This window comes from Prionailurus bengalensis, chromosome D4 (assembly GCF_016509475.1).
Source record: "Prionailurus bengalensis isolate Pbe53 chromosome D4, Fcat_Pben_1.1_paternal_pri, whole genome shotgun sequence".
In the NCBI taxonomy this organism is placed as follows: domain Eukaryota; kingdom Metazoa; phylum Chordata; class Mammalia; order Carnivora; family Felidae; genus Prionailurus; species Prionailurus bengalensis.
This window is the reverse complement of record NC_057359.1, coordinates 91554336-91567351: the sequence shown is the minus strand read 5'-3', so window position 1 is coordinate 91567351 and position 13016 is coordinate 91554336. Positions and strand designations below refer to the sequence as shown.

The following is a 13016-nucleotide window of genomic DNA, read 5'->3' as shown; positions in this document are numbered from 1 at the left end:
GAGGGTGGCCCAGGCCCCGGACGCGCCGAGCGAGCGACCCGCCGGCCCTTTGTCTCGGGCGGGGCAGGAGCGGCGGCAGCCGCGGGGCGGCCGGAGCGCAGCATGCGGCGCCCCGAGGGGCGGATCGCGGGGCGCTGCGGCGGCGGGCGGCGCGGAGCCCGGCCCGGGGCCCGGGGGCGCTCGCGCGTGTGAGGGGCTCCGGCGCGCCGCGCGGCGCCCACCCCGCGGCCGCACGTGGGCGGGAGCGGCGGCCCGCGAGGAACCGGAGGAGGAGGAAGAGGAGGGGACGCGCGGCGGCGCAGCGGGGACCCGGGGCCGCCCGCGCGAAGCCCCGCCCCGGCCGCCGAGCCCCGCGCGGGCGGGCGGGATGCCCCGCGGCCACCGCACTTTGGCCGGAGCGCTGCCCTGAGCGGGCCCCGGCCGCGCGGCCGCCGCGGGCGCCATGGAGCAGTGGCGGCAGTGCGGCCGCTGGCTCATCGACTGCAAGGTCCTGCCGCCCAACCACCGGGTCGTGTGGCCCTCGGCGGTGGTCTTCGACCTGGCGCAGGCGCTGCGCGACGGCGTCCTCCTGTGCCAGCTGCTGCACAACCTGTCCCCCGGCTCCATCGACCTCAAGGACATCAACTTCCGGCCGCAGATGTCCCAGGTGAGGGTCCGGGCGCGCGGGCGGCCGCGGGGAGGGAGAAGGGCGCGCCCCAGGAGGCGCGAAGTTGACCAAAGTCCCCCAAGCCCGGGGCGCGCCGCCGCCGCCCGTGGGCACGGCCGGGGAGCGCCCCGGGCCGGTCTGCGCCTCCCCGGCGAGGGGAGACTCGCGGCCGGGCGGGGCGCCCGCCCCTGCCGACCCCTCTCCGCGTCCCTCCCGGCCCCGGGGAGCCCGCCACGCCCGGGGGCCTCGTCCGGCGTCGCGCCCTCGGGCTTCGGGTCTGGTGGACTGGACCGTGGACGACGAGCGGGCGCGGTCGGAGGGGTCGGCGGGGCGGGGAGCGGGGGCCAGAGGGCGCGGGTGGGCTCGGGGCGCCGCCTCCAGGACAGGGCCGCACAAGTTGGTGCGATCGGGGGTCCCCGTCGCTCCCCCGGCACCCTCGAGTGTGGCCTTTGTCGTGGCCGAGCGCGTGTGGCTGCAGGCCGGCAGGAAAATGTCTGCGCAGCCGGCAGGAGCTGCTTTTCTTGGCCCCTTAAAGGGAACTTGGCCGAGACTTTAGCAGAATGAAGCTCCGGTCTTGCCCTCCTGGAGTCCCAGAGCTCCCACCCAGCTCCGGTTTGAAGGGGCCCAGGGGGCCAGCCTGGGTCTGGCCAGCGCTGTTGAGGATCCACCTAACTGTTAGCCCCCAAGCCCCCTTCCTCCGTGGCCCTCTGTGGCAAGTCCTCGTGGACAACGGCCATTCATGTGTGACATCGGAAAACAGACTAGGGAGAAGGAGGGATGGAGTGAGTCACGGCTTTTCCAGGCTGGGCTGCATGGCCTCTGCCCTTTGGCTGTGACTGCGTTTCCAAGGAGATGGGGGCCCCCCCTCCCCCAGGGAGAGGAGGGGGATGGCTGCTGACAAAGAGGTGCCCTGAGAGGGTAAGGGGGCTGCGCTCCCACTCAGCCCAGGGTCAGGGGAGGCAGACGGGCTGGTGAGGGAGCCTGGAGGTGGGGGCATGAGGTCTTAGGGCCCCCCTAAAGCCAGCTCTCTTGCTAACCAGCCCGGAGTGGGGGCCAGGCGCCCTGCTGCAGAATGCTTTCATGAATCTGTTCCCCTCCATCCACCCCTCGGTGGGGGGGGGCTGGGAGGGAGAAACTGAGGGCAGGAAGGGTTGCCAAGGGCAGAGCCGGCCATGGGCGAGAGTGTGTCTGCCTTTGGCCCTGACACTGCCCAGGCTTGCTGGCTCCTGACGGGTTTCCTGGCTGATTGGCAGGGAGGCTGGGGCACAGACACAGCCTGGGGTGGGTCCTGGAGCTGCCCTTTTCCAGCCGTGGTTTGGGCAGGGGGCGGGGGGGGGGAGGGGGCACTGGCTGTGGCAGGTGGCTTGGCTCAGCCCCTGTGCTGGAAGCGCACAGACATCCCGGGGTCCACGGAGCCGTCCGTGGGACAAGGACACTGACACCGGCACAGCCCCTTTGTGCCCCAGCCTGGGTGAAGGGATGGATGTTAAGGGAGAACTGGGAGGGCCAGTGTCTCTGTGTCTTCCTGGGCATGTCCTGATTGACACGTGGCACTGTTGCCTTGCAGGTAGGTGACCACCTTCGGGGCCTCAGTTTCCTCATCTGGTTGATGGGAACAGCTGTGGGAGCCACCACATAGCCACGTGGTGAGGATTCCACGGGGGGAGGCGGAGAACGTCCTCCGTACAGTGCTGAGTTAACGTTAGTGATTTTAGGAGGGCCCTCTGGGCACTGGCAGGTATCGCTCTTGGCTGAGGGCTGGTCTCCCCGACCTCGAGCCCACCGGTCACCTTGTGGGGGAGGGGGTGGGTCACCCCTGTCTTTGTGTGTCTGCTGCTGATGCGGGGACGGCCGCTGGTGCTCCTTGAACCTGCGTTCGCTGGGTCAGGGGCTGGTCAGATGGCTGCATCTCTCTAGTCATAGTTAAAGAAACGGTCCTCTTTACCAGGTCTGGCTGTGCGTGGTTCGGGAAAGGAGCTTGGGGGCCTCTCCGTGTGGCTGCTCTTTGTTAATCGGGAAGCTTCCGGTCCCTGGAGGTGGGAGAGGTGTCCTGTCGGACGGGCCCACGGTGGTTAGATCCCAAGGAAAATCGAAGCTTCCCTTTCTTACTGGTCCTGCCCTGGGCGAGGCTCGATCCTGGGGAGGGTACCCCATCCCTGTTCTATAGACGAGGCCGGCACAGCTCAGAGACATCGGCTTGGCCCGGATCACACAGATCAGAAACCACGAGCTCAGCTCTCCCCTCTCGGACTTGAAATGAAGTAGGTTCCGCGAGACTTCCCGAAGCTGTCGGGCTGACTTTCGCATGGGCGCTCCTGGCCTGCTGGTCGGTGGCTCCTGCCGCGTGTCTGCTTCCACCGCGTGGACGGGGTGTGGGGTGTGCGCCTGTTTTCTGTGGGTGTCTGTGGAGGTCAGTGGGTCTGCAGGCCCTTCCCGCGTCCCTGCCGTCCCAGAGCGCCAGAGACCCGTCCAGCCCAGAGGCCTCCACGATGCTCCCTCGTTCCAGAAGGCCGTGCTGGCTGCTCATGGCGCCGTCGTGGTTTTGGGGGGGACAGCGTGTGGAATGCCCCTCCACTCTGAGTTGACCTCGGCTGGGCTATCGGCCCCACAGGAGCGTCAGAGCGTGTGCGCTTATGGAGTGTCGGCTGGGTACGGAGCTGGAAACGAGGAGGTGTTCGCAGAGGGTCCAAGTTGCCCCTTTGTCATGCCTCCTGGAGCTGGCAGGTCGGGTGCTTTCATTGTTTTTTTTTTTTTTTTTTAATCCAAAATGCCTGGAAGCTGCCTTGGATTTAATTAAACTAATTAGGCATGGCCACAATCTGCTGATCCCAAGGAGAGATCACGTGTGTCCAGAGCCGCTCTGGCCGTGAGGGCCTGAGATGCTGATGCCAGGAGCCAGCCCTTGCGTTGGGTCTGAGCCTTCCGGGCGCCACCCAGCCCCGCCCCGCGCCCACACCACCCTGGCGGGCCTCCTCCCCGGAGAACAGGTTGGGAAGCCCGTCGGCGGGGACACGGCACAGAGAGGGCGTGGGGCCCCGGGGCCTACCAGGACTCCTCTCCTGCCCACGCCTCCGTCGTCGACTCCTTCCCGACCCTGCCTCGTGCCCTTGCTGGTAGACCTCGCCTGCTCTTAGCCTGATTCTTCCTGGAGGCGCTAGTCCAGAGGCCCCTCCTCTGGGAAGCCTCCTCTGATGGCACTCTCCTGTCCCGCGGCGTGGCGAGCCTGGCCGTGGCCCCCAGACCTGGGTGCGTCGCTAACCTCTCACTTCCGCGCCCTTACTCCACCCAGCGTGTGGGTGCCACGCTTCTGCTGCGCACTCTGCAAAGCCCAGGAGCTGTGTGTCTTCTGTCGCCCTCCAGACTGGGCCGAGCCCCTCCAGGAGGTCATCTCGGGGTCCCACGGAGCCTGCGTCCCTTTGTTCCTTTGCCGCTGTGTTGCATCATCCCAAGGCAGGCTCTGTGCTTGCTGGGGGGCCCGGGGGGGCCAGCTGGGCGGGTCCTGCTCTCATGACGCCCCAGGCGAGTGCGGGCGCACCGCAGAGGTGTCGCCCAGATGCCTGGGGCCGCAGAAGCGGCCTGCAGGTGGCCCGGGTCCTGAGGCCGAGGCGTGCGATGCCAGGGCAGCGGGGAGCAGAGAGGAAGCCTCATACTCGTGGAAAGAGGAAACCTCTTCTGTTTCAATTTTGAAAACGCGTTGGACTCACGGCAAGCTCTGCGTGCTGCACGCACAACTGTTTCTCGACCCAGTTGAGGTGAATGGGTCATTTGGTCCCTCACCCCGAGTGTGTCAGCGCGTTGCCCCCAAACAGGGGCGTTGTCCTCGGTGAGCGCGGCACGGCCTCCCCGTCACGTCCCGCCGTGTGACCCACTCACGCCTCAACGGGTGTCCCTGAAATGCCGGTTCAGCAGAAGGGGCGACCGGCAGGGTTGGCTGCTCTCCCTCTCTCCAGCCCCTCCGTCTGGGCCGGCCCCTCAGCCTTCCCTTGATTTTCAGACGCCAACACCCTGCAGGTACCAGGTGCCTTTTGTTGCAGAACGTCCCTCCGTTGGGTCCCTCTGCGTCCCCTCGGGACCGGATTCGGGTTGTGCGCCTGCGCGGGAGACCGGCCACGCTGCCACCCGCTCCCGCCCCTGTCCTGCAGGTGCTTCGGCTTCGACCCCACTCCCTCGCTTGACGGAGGCGGGGTCTGCCGATCCTGTCCTCGGCGTCACTCCGTCGCCCGTCATTCACAGCTTTTCTCCGGAAGGGACTTGGGACAAGGTGCGCCCCCGGTCTTTCCTTCCTCCTTCTTCTCTTCCTTCCTCTCTCTCTTTCTGCCAGTTTGGATCGCGGTTTCCTGTTTTATTCCATGCATTGACGTCTGTTACCGTCATCATTTGTCTTTGCGCTCACGCTCCCTCGGGTTCGACCCCGGGAACTGCTTCTGTGTGTCTTTGACGCGTTCCCAGTGTTTTCGGTGCCCTGCCCTTCTTTCCGGCGCAAGACGTCCAGACTCCTTTTTGATTCTTCTTAGTCCCTGCCAGGAGTCGGCCGTGTGCTTCCGTCTTGGAGAGGGGTGTTTAGAAGCCAAGCTCTGGGTGCAGGGGTGCACACCGCAGCAGGGCGCTCTCCGTGGTCAGAGCTGGCGGTCTGTGTGTGTGTGTGTGTGTGTGTGTGTGTGCGTGTACCCAGGTGTAGACGTATGTGCTGTGTGCATGTGTGTGTCTGGACACGTTTGCATTTGTCTTTATTTTCTATGTGTATCAGTGCCACCCCACAGAAATATGTGAGCCGGTCCGTGTTTAAAAACTTCTGGTGATCGTATGAAAAAAGTAAATAGTGACGCAAAACTCTACTCTTAATGACACATTTAAAAAATTTTTTTTAACGTTTATTCATTTTTGAGACAGAGACAGAGCATGAACAGGGGAGGGTCAGAGAGAGAGGGAGACACAGAATCTGAAGCAGGCTCCAGGCTCTGAGCCGTCAGCACAGAGCCCGACGCGGGGCTCGAACTCAGGAGCGGCGAGATCATGACCTGAGCGGAAGTCGGACGCCCAACAGACTGAGCCACCCAGGCGCCCCCTTAATGACACATTTCATTTAATCCATGCATTCTCAGCAAGGGGCGATATGGCCCCCAGGGTGGTGGAAATCGGATCTCTGGGGGTAAAGAAATCAAGTGCTTTTTATGTACAGGTGAAGCACAGGCGTACATAGAGTACAAAACAGATACACGGTTCCTCCGTCGTATTAAAATTTGATAGCGGGAGGTCGATTAGGAGGTCGATTATGCAGAGTGCCTGGAAAGGCTCCCGGTGGGGACAACTGGAGAAAGAAACCTGCATTTCACCAGCACTGGTTTTTCCATGCGGCAGGGTTGTGGCTCTGAGCGGCTGGGTAGCGATAGCTGGTCCCTGAGGGCGGGGCTGGGAGTGGGGGTGGGCTAGCAGAGGCCGATGTGCCGGGGTCCCCTCTTTGGCACTGGCCTGACCAACGGGGAGGAGGGGCCCTTGCAGGGCTGTGCGGAGCAGGGTCCTGCGGCCTGGGTGTGGAATCGGCGGGAAAGGCCCGTGGCCGTCATCTGCCCGGGTCGTGGGAAGGCACAGCCTGCCGTTGGTGGACAGCGGGTTGTTTGTGGGGGACGCGCTGCTGACACCGGTCTGACTTTGGCCTCGGTGGGCTGGGATGGAACCTGGAAGTTTGCCGTGCGTTTGGCGGGGAGGCCGTCCTGAGGGAGGGCCCGCGTCTGTCCACGGTCCGGGCCCTGGAGATGGGCGTCTCAGTGCTGGGAATGGGGGGGTGCTCTGCTGAGCCCGGGGCCAAGTGTGGGGCCTCCGGCCTTGCTGGAGGCTTGACCGGGATGAGCAGCCACGGTGAGCCCCCACCCCAGCGCCTCGTTGGAGCTCTGTCTCGCATGCGGACATGGTGGCCCAGGATGTCCCCTCCCTGGAGAGTGACTGCCTCATCCTTCCCAGAGATGCACTAGGTCTCACTCTGGGGGTCAGCAGTGTGATGCCCTCCAGCCTCTTCCTCCCGGCCCCGTGCCCAGCATGTTGGTGTCTGTGGCTTCCTGAGTTTGAGGGTGGGACGCCCCCGGGGCGGACAGTGCGGGTGGGGCCCTGGTTTAGGCAGAGACCCAGGCTCAGCCCCACGGCCGAGGCCCTGCCAGGTCGGCCTCCGTCCCGACTGGCCCGTGAGTCCACCCCTCTCTCCCCCGGCAGGGGTGGACCCTCATCTTGTGTCGAGGGCCAGACGGTACCTATTTCAGGCTTTGTGGGCCAGACGGTCTCTGTCGTGACCACTCAACTCTGCCCTCCTGGTGTGAAAGCAGCCGTGGTCGATCTGGAAATGGGTGAGCCGTGGCCGTGTGCCAGTAAACTTCACGGAGACTGAAATTTGATTTCGTATCACTTTCATGTGTCGCCGAATATTATTCTTCTGTTCCCCCCCCCCCCCCCCGACCGTTTAAAAACATGGAAACGCGCCTCAGCTTTGTGGCCCGTGCAGAGCCAGGCAGTGGGCTCGCTTGCCACGCTTGGGGCCTGTCCTGGGCCTGTGAAGGAGCCCTGGTCCCCGGGCTCGGCCCTCCCGGAGTGTGCCGTTCTGTCTCCCTTTGTACCCGGGGCCCTTGGCACGGGCTCCCGCAGCAGGAAGCGCTCAGGAGGAGCAAAGCTTCTCCATCTTGCGCCAGAAATCGTGCCAAGTGCTGGGGCCGTGATCACCCACTTTGTAGGTGAGGCCGCCGAGGCCGCCGGGGCTGGGCCCCCGGGGTCTGGACATTCGGTGAGCGAGGTGAGGGCCCTGACGTGGCGGTGGAGGGACGCACCGGCATCGGCCGCTCGGCTCCAGCGGGGACCCCAGTGGCAGCGGGGTCACCGGCCTGGCCGAGTCTCCGTCTCCTCGTCTGAGAAGGGGACGCCCGTGGGCACCCTGCAGGCTGCCGGGGGCATTTGATGGGAAAACGCGGGCCTGGCGCTGTCCCTGTCTCGTGCCTGGCTCCTGCTGGAAAGGTCTCACAGCCTCTCTCTGCTGCTTCCCTCCCAGAAGGTCAGTGCTGGTGGGCACAGGAGGTGGGGACAGCTGCAGGGTTTGCTGTCACCTCGTTTGGGCTGTGTCAGTCCTTAGCTGATGCAGATATTTGGATCCGTGAGGACAGGGACTGAGGAGGGCATGGAGGAACTGACCTTGGAAGCCGGATGGCTTTAGGTAAGTGAAGGCTGGAGATGGGCGGTTGCTGCAGAGATGGCCCCCATTAAAAACAAAAAAAAATTTTTTTTAATGTTTACTTTTGAGAGAGAGAGAGAGCGGGAGAGGGGCAGAGAGAGGGGGAGTCACAGAATCCGAAGCAGGCTCCAGGCTCTGAGCTGTCAGCACAAAGCCCCACACGGGGCTCGAACTCACGGACCATGAGATCATAACCTGAGCTGAAGTCAGACGCTTAACCGACTGAGCCACCCAGGCGCCCCGGGGATTCTCCATCGTTGTTGCCAGCCGTGCCCCGTCCTGGGAGGGTTTGTCCCCTGACTGCCCAGCACCGGCCCCTCCCCTGGGCCTTAGGAGACCCCGTGAGGCACCAGGTTGGGCACTTAATGGAGAGGTTACGGGGGCTACCCGAGGTCACACAGCTGCGTGGAGCGTGAGGCCTCTTGCCAACCCGCACCACGGCCCTTGGATGGTCCCCACTGGTGAGGAGGCTGGGGGCTGCCCAGGGCCTGAGTCCAGAGGTGGCCCCGGGCTGCCCGGCCCTGCCCTTGTGGCTTCATGGCTCTGGGCCTGTCCTCACCTGCTCCCTGGTGCTGGGAGGGGGCTCACTGTGTCGTTGCTCCCCACTCGTGGTCACGCGCTCATGGGCATTGGGCGAGAGAAACAGGGACCCCTGACACTGTGTCCCTGACCTTCCAGAAGAGGAGAAGGCAGGAGGGTTCTTGAAGAGACGAAAGGGGCACTTTCCAATGCAGAAAGCCATCCAGCAGGCCCGCAAGGGGCTGCCTGTAGGGACGCTGGGGAGGTGACAGTGGCCCTACTCCAGTCGTGTGTTCTGACCTGTGTCCCCCCGGCCCTGCCTGCTCTCCCCAAATGCCATTTCTGGAACTGGGGAATGCACTGCTTGGGGGTGAAGTTGAGGCCTGTTTGGGGGGGCTGGGGGTGCCTGAAGCTGGGGTCTCAGGGTGAGGGGGCCTCCCTGTCCCCGCCCGGCCATGGGGCCCTGCTCAGTGCCCCTCCTCCACCATCAGATGACGTCAGGTCCCTGCCGAGCTGTCTCCCGGCGCATTCATGGCTCTGCCACGCAGATCAGTGCGTCCCTGAGATGTGGGAGGTGGCGGGGAGGGTGCTGGTCCGCGCCCCCAGGAGTCCCTATGCCGGGGACAGGCCTGGGTGCCAGGTGTTGGCCTGCTCCCGCGCCCCCCCGCCCCAGCCCTGCCTCTGGGTGGTCTCCTCCCTGAGTGCACCTCCCTTGCTGTGCCACACGCTTCCAGGTTGCCCAGATGTCCACTTGATCGTCGTAGCTGACCCGTAGGCGCAGGATGCTGCCAGGCGAGGGTGGTGTGGGCACCGATCGCGTGGCGGCCAGTGGCCCCAGGGAGAGGGGACCTCTGCAGAGGCGCAAGGGCTGAGCCACCTGCCAGGGTCCCCACGGCCCCGCCCCTGCCTTCCTCACATCAGAGCCAAGGCCCACGTTCAGGCTTCTCTGGCTTGTCCCGGCAGGGGCTGGCTGTGGTCCATGGCGGTGCTCCTGTTTGCTGGCCCCTGGGGCTGGCAGGCGGCTTGCTGAGAGGCCTCAGTGCCCCACAGGAGTGGGGGGGTCCCAGCTTGTAACTGTACGAGCGGGCGTCTGGTTCCGGGGCCATCGCCACCTGTCCCGGGCGCACGGGGCACCTGGGGCAGTCTGTTCGCAGCCCGTGTCAGGCCCTCGTGCTCCCGGCAGCCACATCCGGAGACCCTCCCTCCCTTCCCTGAGCTCCTCCCACTCTTCCTTTACCCCTCCCTGCCAGAGGTGGGCAGCCCCCCGAGTCTCTGGCCGCAGGGGCAGGAGAGAGGACAGCTGACGGGCATTTCGGTGAGGGACGAGACCGCTCGGATCTGAGCTGTTTTCCCGCGCGGGTGATGGCCTCACACAAGAGCTGCCACGGACACATTCGGTTTTACTTGTTTTCACCCCAGAGCTCGGAGGAAGCCGGCTGGAGGCGCGGCAGCGGGGTGTGACCACACGGCTGCTCCCCCCGGGCCTCTGTGCCTCGAGGTGTCTGGGCGTAGTCGGTGCGGTGAGGGCTCAGGGCCGGTGTCCTGGCTCGGCTGCCGAGCACCGTGGGCCGCGGAGCTTGACCGTCGTGGGGCCTCGGTTTCCTCCTCTGTAGGATGAGGGATCTTTCTCGGCGGGTGAATAGATAAACGTGGGGGTCTCTCCAGACGATGGAGTAGGAGGCGACCAGAGGGAGGAAGGAAGCCTGACAGGTGTTGCCGTGTGGACGAACCTCGGGCACGTGTGGAGGGAGAGAAGGCAGACACGAGAGGGTAAGGACTGTGGGACTCCAGCCATACGAGGTTCCAGGGCAGGTGAATCGACACACACAGCGAATGGCGGGGGGGGGGGGGGGGGGGGGGGGTGGTGCGGGGAGGGGGGAGGGAAACCGGGCGGTGAGTGTACTAAATCACCAATCATAATTTTGTTACGTGTCCTTTTTTTTAAATGTTTATTTTTAAGAGACAGAGACAGAGAGCGAGCGGGGGAGGGGCAGGGAGAGGGAGAGAGAATCCCTAGCAGGCTCCACACTCATCACAGAGCCCATCATGGGGCTCGAACTCGTGAACTGTGAGATCATGACCTGAGCCCAGGTCAAGGGTCAGACGCTTAACTCACTGAGCCACCCGGGCGCCCCCCTCTGATGTGTCTTACCACACAGGAAGAGCCTTGGGCTGGCAGGGGATTGTGCGAGGCATTTGAGCAGGTGCGGGCAGGTGAGTACCTGAAACCCTCACTTGCTGTGCTGGGGGCCTCGGGGCCACCGTGTGACTCCCACGGGCCCCTCACACTTTGCCTGTGGCCTCCCTCTTCCACAGAAGATGTGAAGGGCCCAGTTTTATGACTGTGCGGATGTAAAGGCAAGGGTACTAGCAGCGTATGTTGAAACGTGGTCTTTGACCTCACACCCCTTTGGGCCCCTACAAGTGCTGGCCCGCCGTGCCTGGGGAGTGGCTCAGCCCTGCGTGGTGGCAGGACACCTTTCTCGGGCCTCTTCTTGTCCTGGGTCCGTGCTGCTGCAGGACTCGGGGCACTGAGGCAGGGCTGGGTGCCCCGGGGGTTCCGCGGGACTTACTTCTCTCTCTGGGAGTGAGGCTTGAGTGGAAGCAGGAGGCAGCTGCCTCTGCTCCAGGCTCCTGACTCAGCGCCTCAGACAGGACGGCCCAGGAGAGCTCCTGAGCTCATGTGTCGGGAGAAAGTCCCCCCTCCTCCCCACCTCCTGTGCACCCGATTCAGAGTGTACCATGAAGGAAGACGGGGGCCGGGAGCATGTGAGAGGTTGCGTCTCAGTGGCCCCACCTGTAAAATGGGACCATCATCTCTAGGTGCCTCCAAGGGTGATGGGAGGAAGGCTCCTGGGGCATCTGATGTCCCCCGTGAACAACGGAAGCCGCTCGGGGTCTGGGTGTTGGGATCTGTGTTTGCGTAATCCCTCCTGCGGGAAGCCGCCCTGCCTCTGACGTGGGAGTCTGCGCTCTGGTTGACAGGTCCCGGGCCTTGTGCCACTGGGTGAAGGAGGGGCGTTTTCTCCCTGCCCTGCAGTAGCCCAGCGGCCCTGGAGCCACGATTGCCCCCCGGAAGCGCACCCGGGGGCGGCATTGGCCTTCAGCAAGGATGTGGGTTTTCTCCGTGTCTCTGGCAGGTTCGGTTTTCCGGCATTGGCGGCCACGCTCCTGGAGCCTTCTGTGCCGTCCCTCCCGCTGACCTTCCCGGCCAGGCGTCCGTGTGGGGGCAGTGGGCTTCCTGAGGGTTCCATCGGGGGAGCGGAGGGGTGGGCCGTGGAGGACGGGCGCCTCGTCTGGGAGTGAATAAGGGCGTCAGTAAATCCAGGCTATAAACCTCGTCTTCCGCAGGCGGCCCTTGTGTGCGGAGCTCACGTCTGCTTTGGCTCTGCGGTGCCGTGAGGCCCGGCTGCATTTCTGGGACTTGTTTCTGGAACTGGGTGCGTGTGCGGATGAATCCCAGTGGACCTTGGGGTCAGGAGGCCGGTGCAACCTGCCGTTTCTCTGTGCATCCCTGCATCCCTGACAGGTCTGCATGGTGCTGGCCGCCTCCAGTAGGCGGAGAGTGGGGGGGTGGGCTTGCGTCCATCCTCCCGGCGGTGGCTGAGGGTTCTGGGGTTTGGCCTGCAGAGCTCTGTCCACCCTGTGCACCCCACTCTGGCCAGGGGGCAGGGTCCAGGCGTCGATGGCTGTTGAACGGCTGGTTCTGTTCATGCCAGGGACCACACTCTGGACCGGCTCTGGATCTCCATCCCGAGGCCTCCCCCCCGCACGAGTGTCCGGCTGGTGGTGGTTGTGTCCTGCGGGGTGGGAAATGGCCCCGTCCAGGTGGCCAGCGGGTCACCGCCGTGTCTCGCCTTGCCCAGCGGAGCGTCTCCGGTCTTCAGCCTTTCTGCGGCTTCGCCATCTGGCGGCCGTGGGGACGTGCAGGCCAGCACGTGGCCTGCATCCGAGGGGTGGATCCGGCCGGAGTGCTCAGCCCCTTCCTGCGTTCCTCGGGCGCGGTGGTGTCCCCTGCGTGCTGGGCTGGATCTGGGCTGCTCCCAGGCTGCCCGGCGATGCCTGGATGATCATAATTAGTCACAGTGCTGGGGGCGCCTGGCCACGGACCTGACCCCTGCAAAGGACAGCCTCGGGGAGCGGGGGTGACCGGGGGCCGTTTGATAGCCCTGGAGGCTGAGGCTCAGGGCGTCCGGGAGCTGGTCGGAGTTCACCGGGAGGGGTGGAGGCGGGACTCAAACCCGTGGCCTCCTGTGGCCACGGGCCCACGCGCCGTGCGTGCCGTCGGATGCACAGCCGCCCGCACGCTCTGGCGGTAATTCACGCGCTGGCATCCCCTCTCCTCTTTTTCTAAACTCGTGTGTGTGGTAAAAAAAATTTTTTTCCTCCTTCTGAAAAACGAGAAGATAGAATTTTCACACACCACTCCCTCCTCATGCAAATAAACCTTGGGAGAAATCGGCCTGCCATCTCCATGGGTGTATTTGGTGGTAATTTAGCTGCTTAAATGGAACATCTGTTAGCCAGCGAGGCTCCGGGGGAACGGAGCGGTAGATCGCAAGAGTGCTGGGGAAGCAGTCTGTTTGCAGCAGGAGCTCAGGCTCCACAGCCACCCCCCGTCCACCCCCACCCCCGTCCACACCC

At 64.5% G+C, this 13016-nt stretch overlaps 1 protein-coding gene across 8 annotated transcripts in view; it reads left to right on the top strand.

The window, feature by feature from the left end:
- Positions 1 to 346: 346 nt before the first annotated feature.
- The window catches only part of VAV2 (vav guanine nucleotide exchange factor 2), a 162633-nt gene continuing 149963 nt past the window's right edge, over positions 347 to 13016 (top strand). For all 8 annotated transcript variants that reach the window (XR_006295111.1, XM_043566934.1, XM_043566937.1 and 5 more), the window contains exon 1: positions 347 to 646. Coding sequence is in view for 7 of the 8 variants with exons in the window: in XM_043566934.1 (XP_043422869.1) it covers positions 443 to 646 (204 nt within the window). In the remaining variant the exon portion in view is untranslated. The remainder of the gene's footprint in view (positions 647 to 13016) is intronic.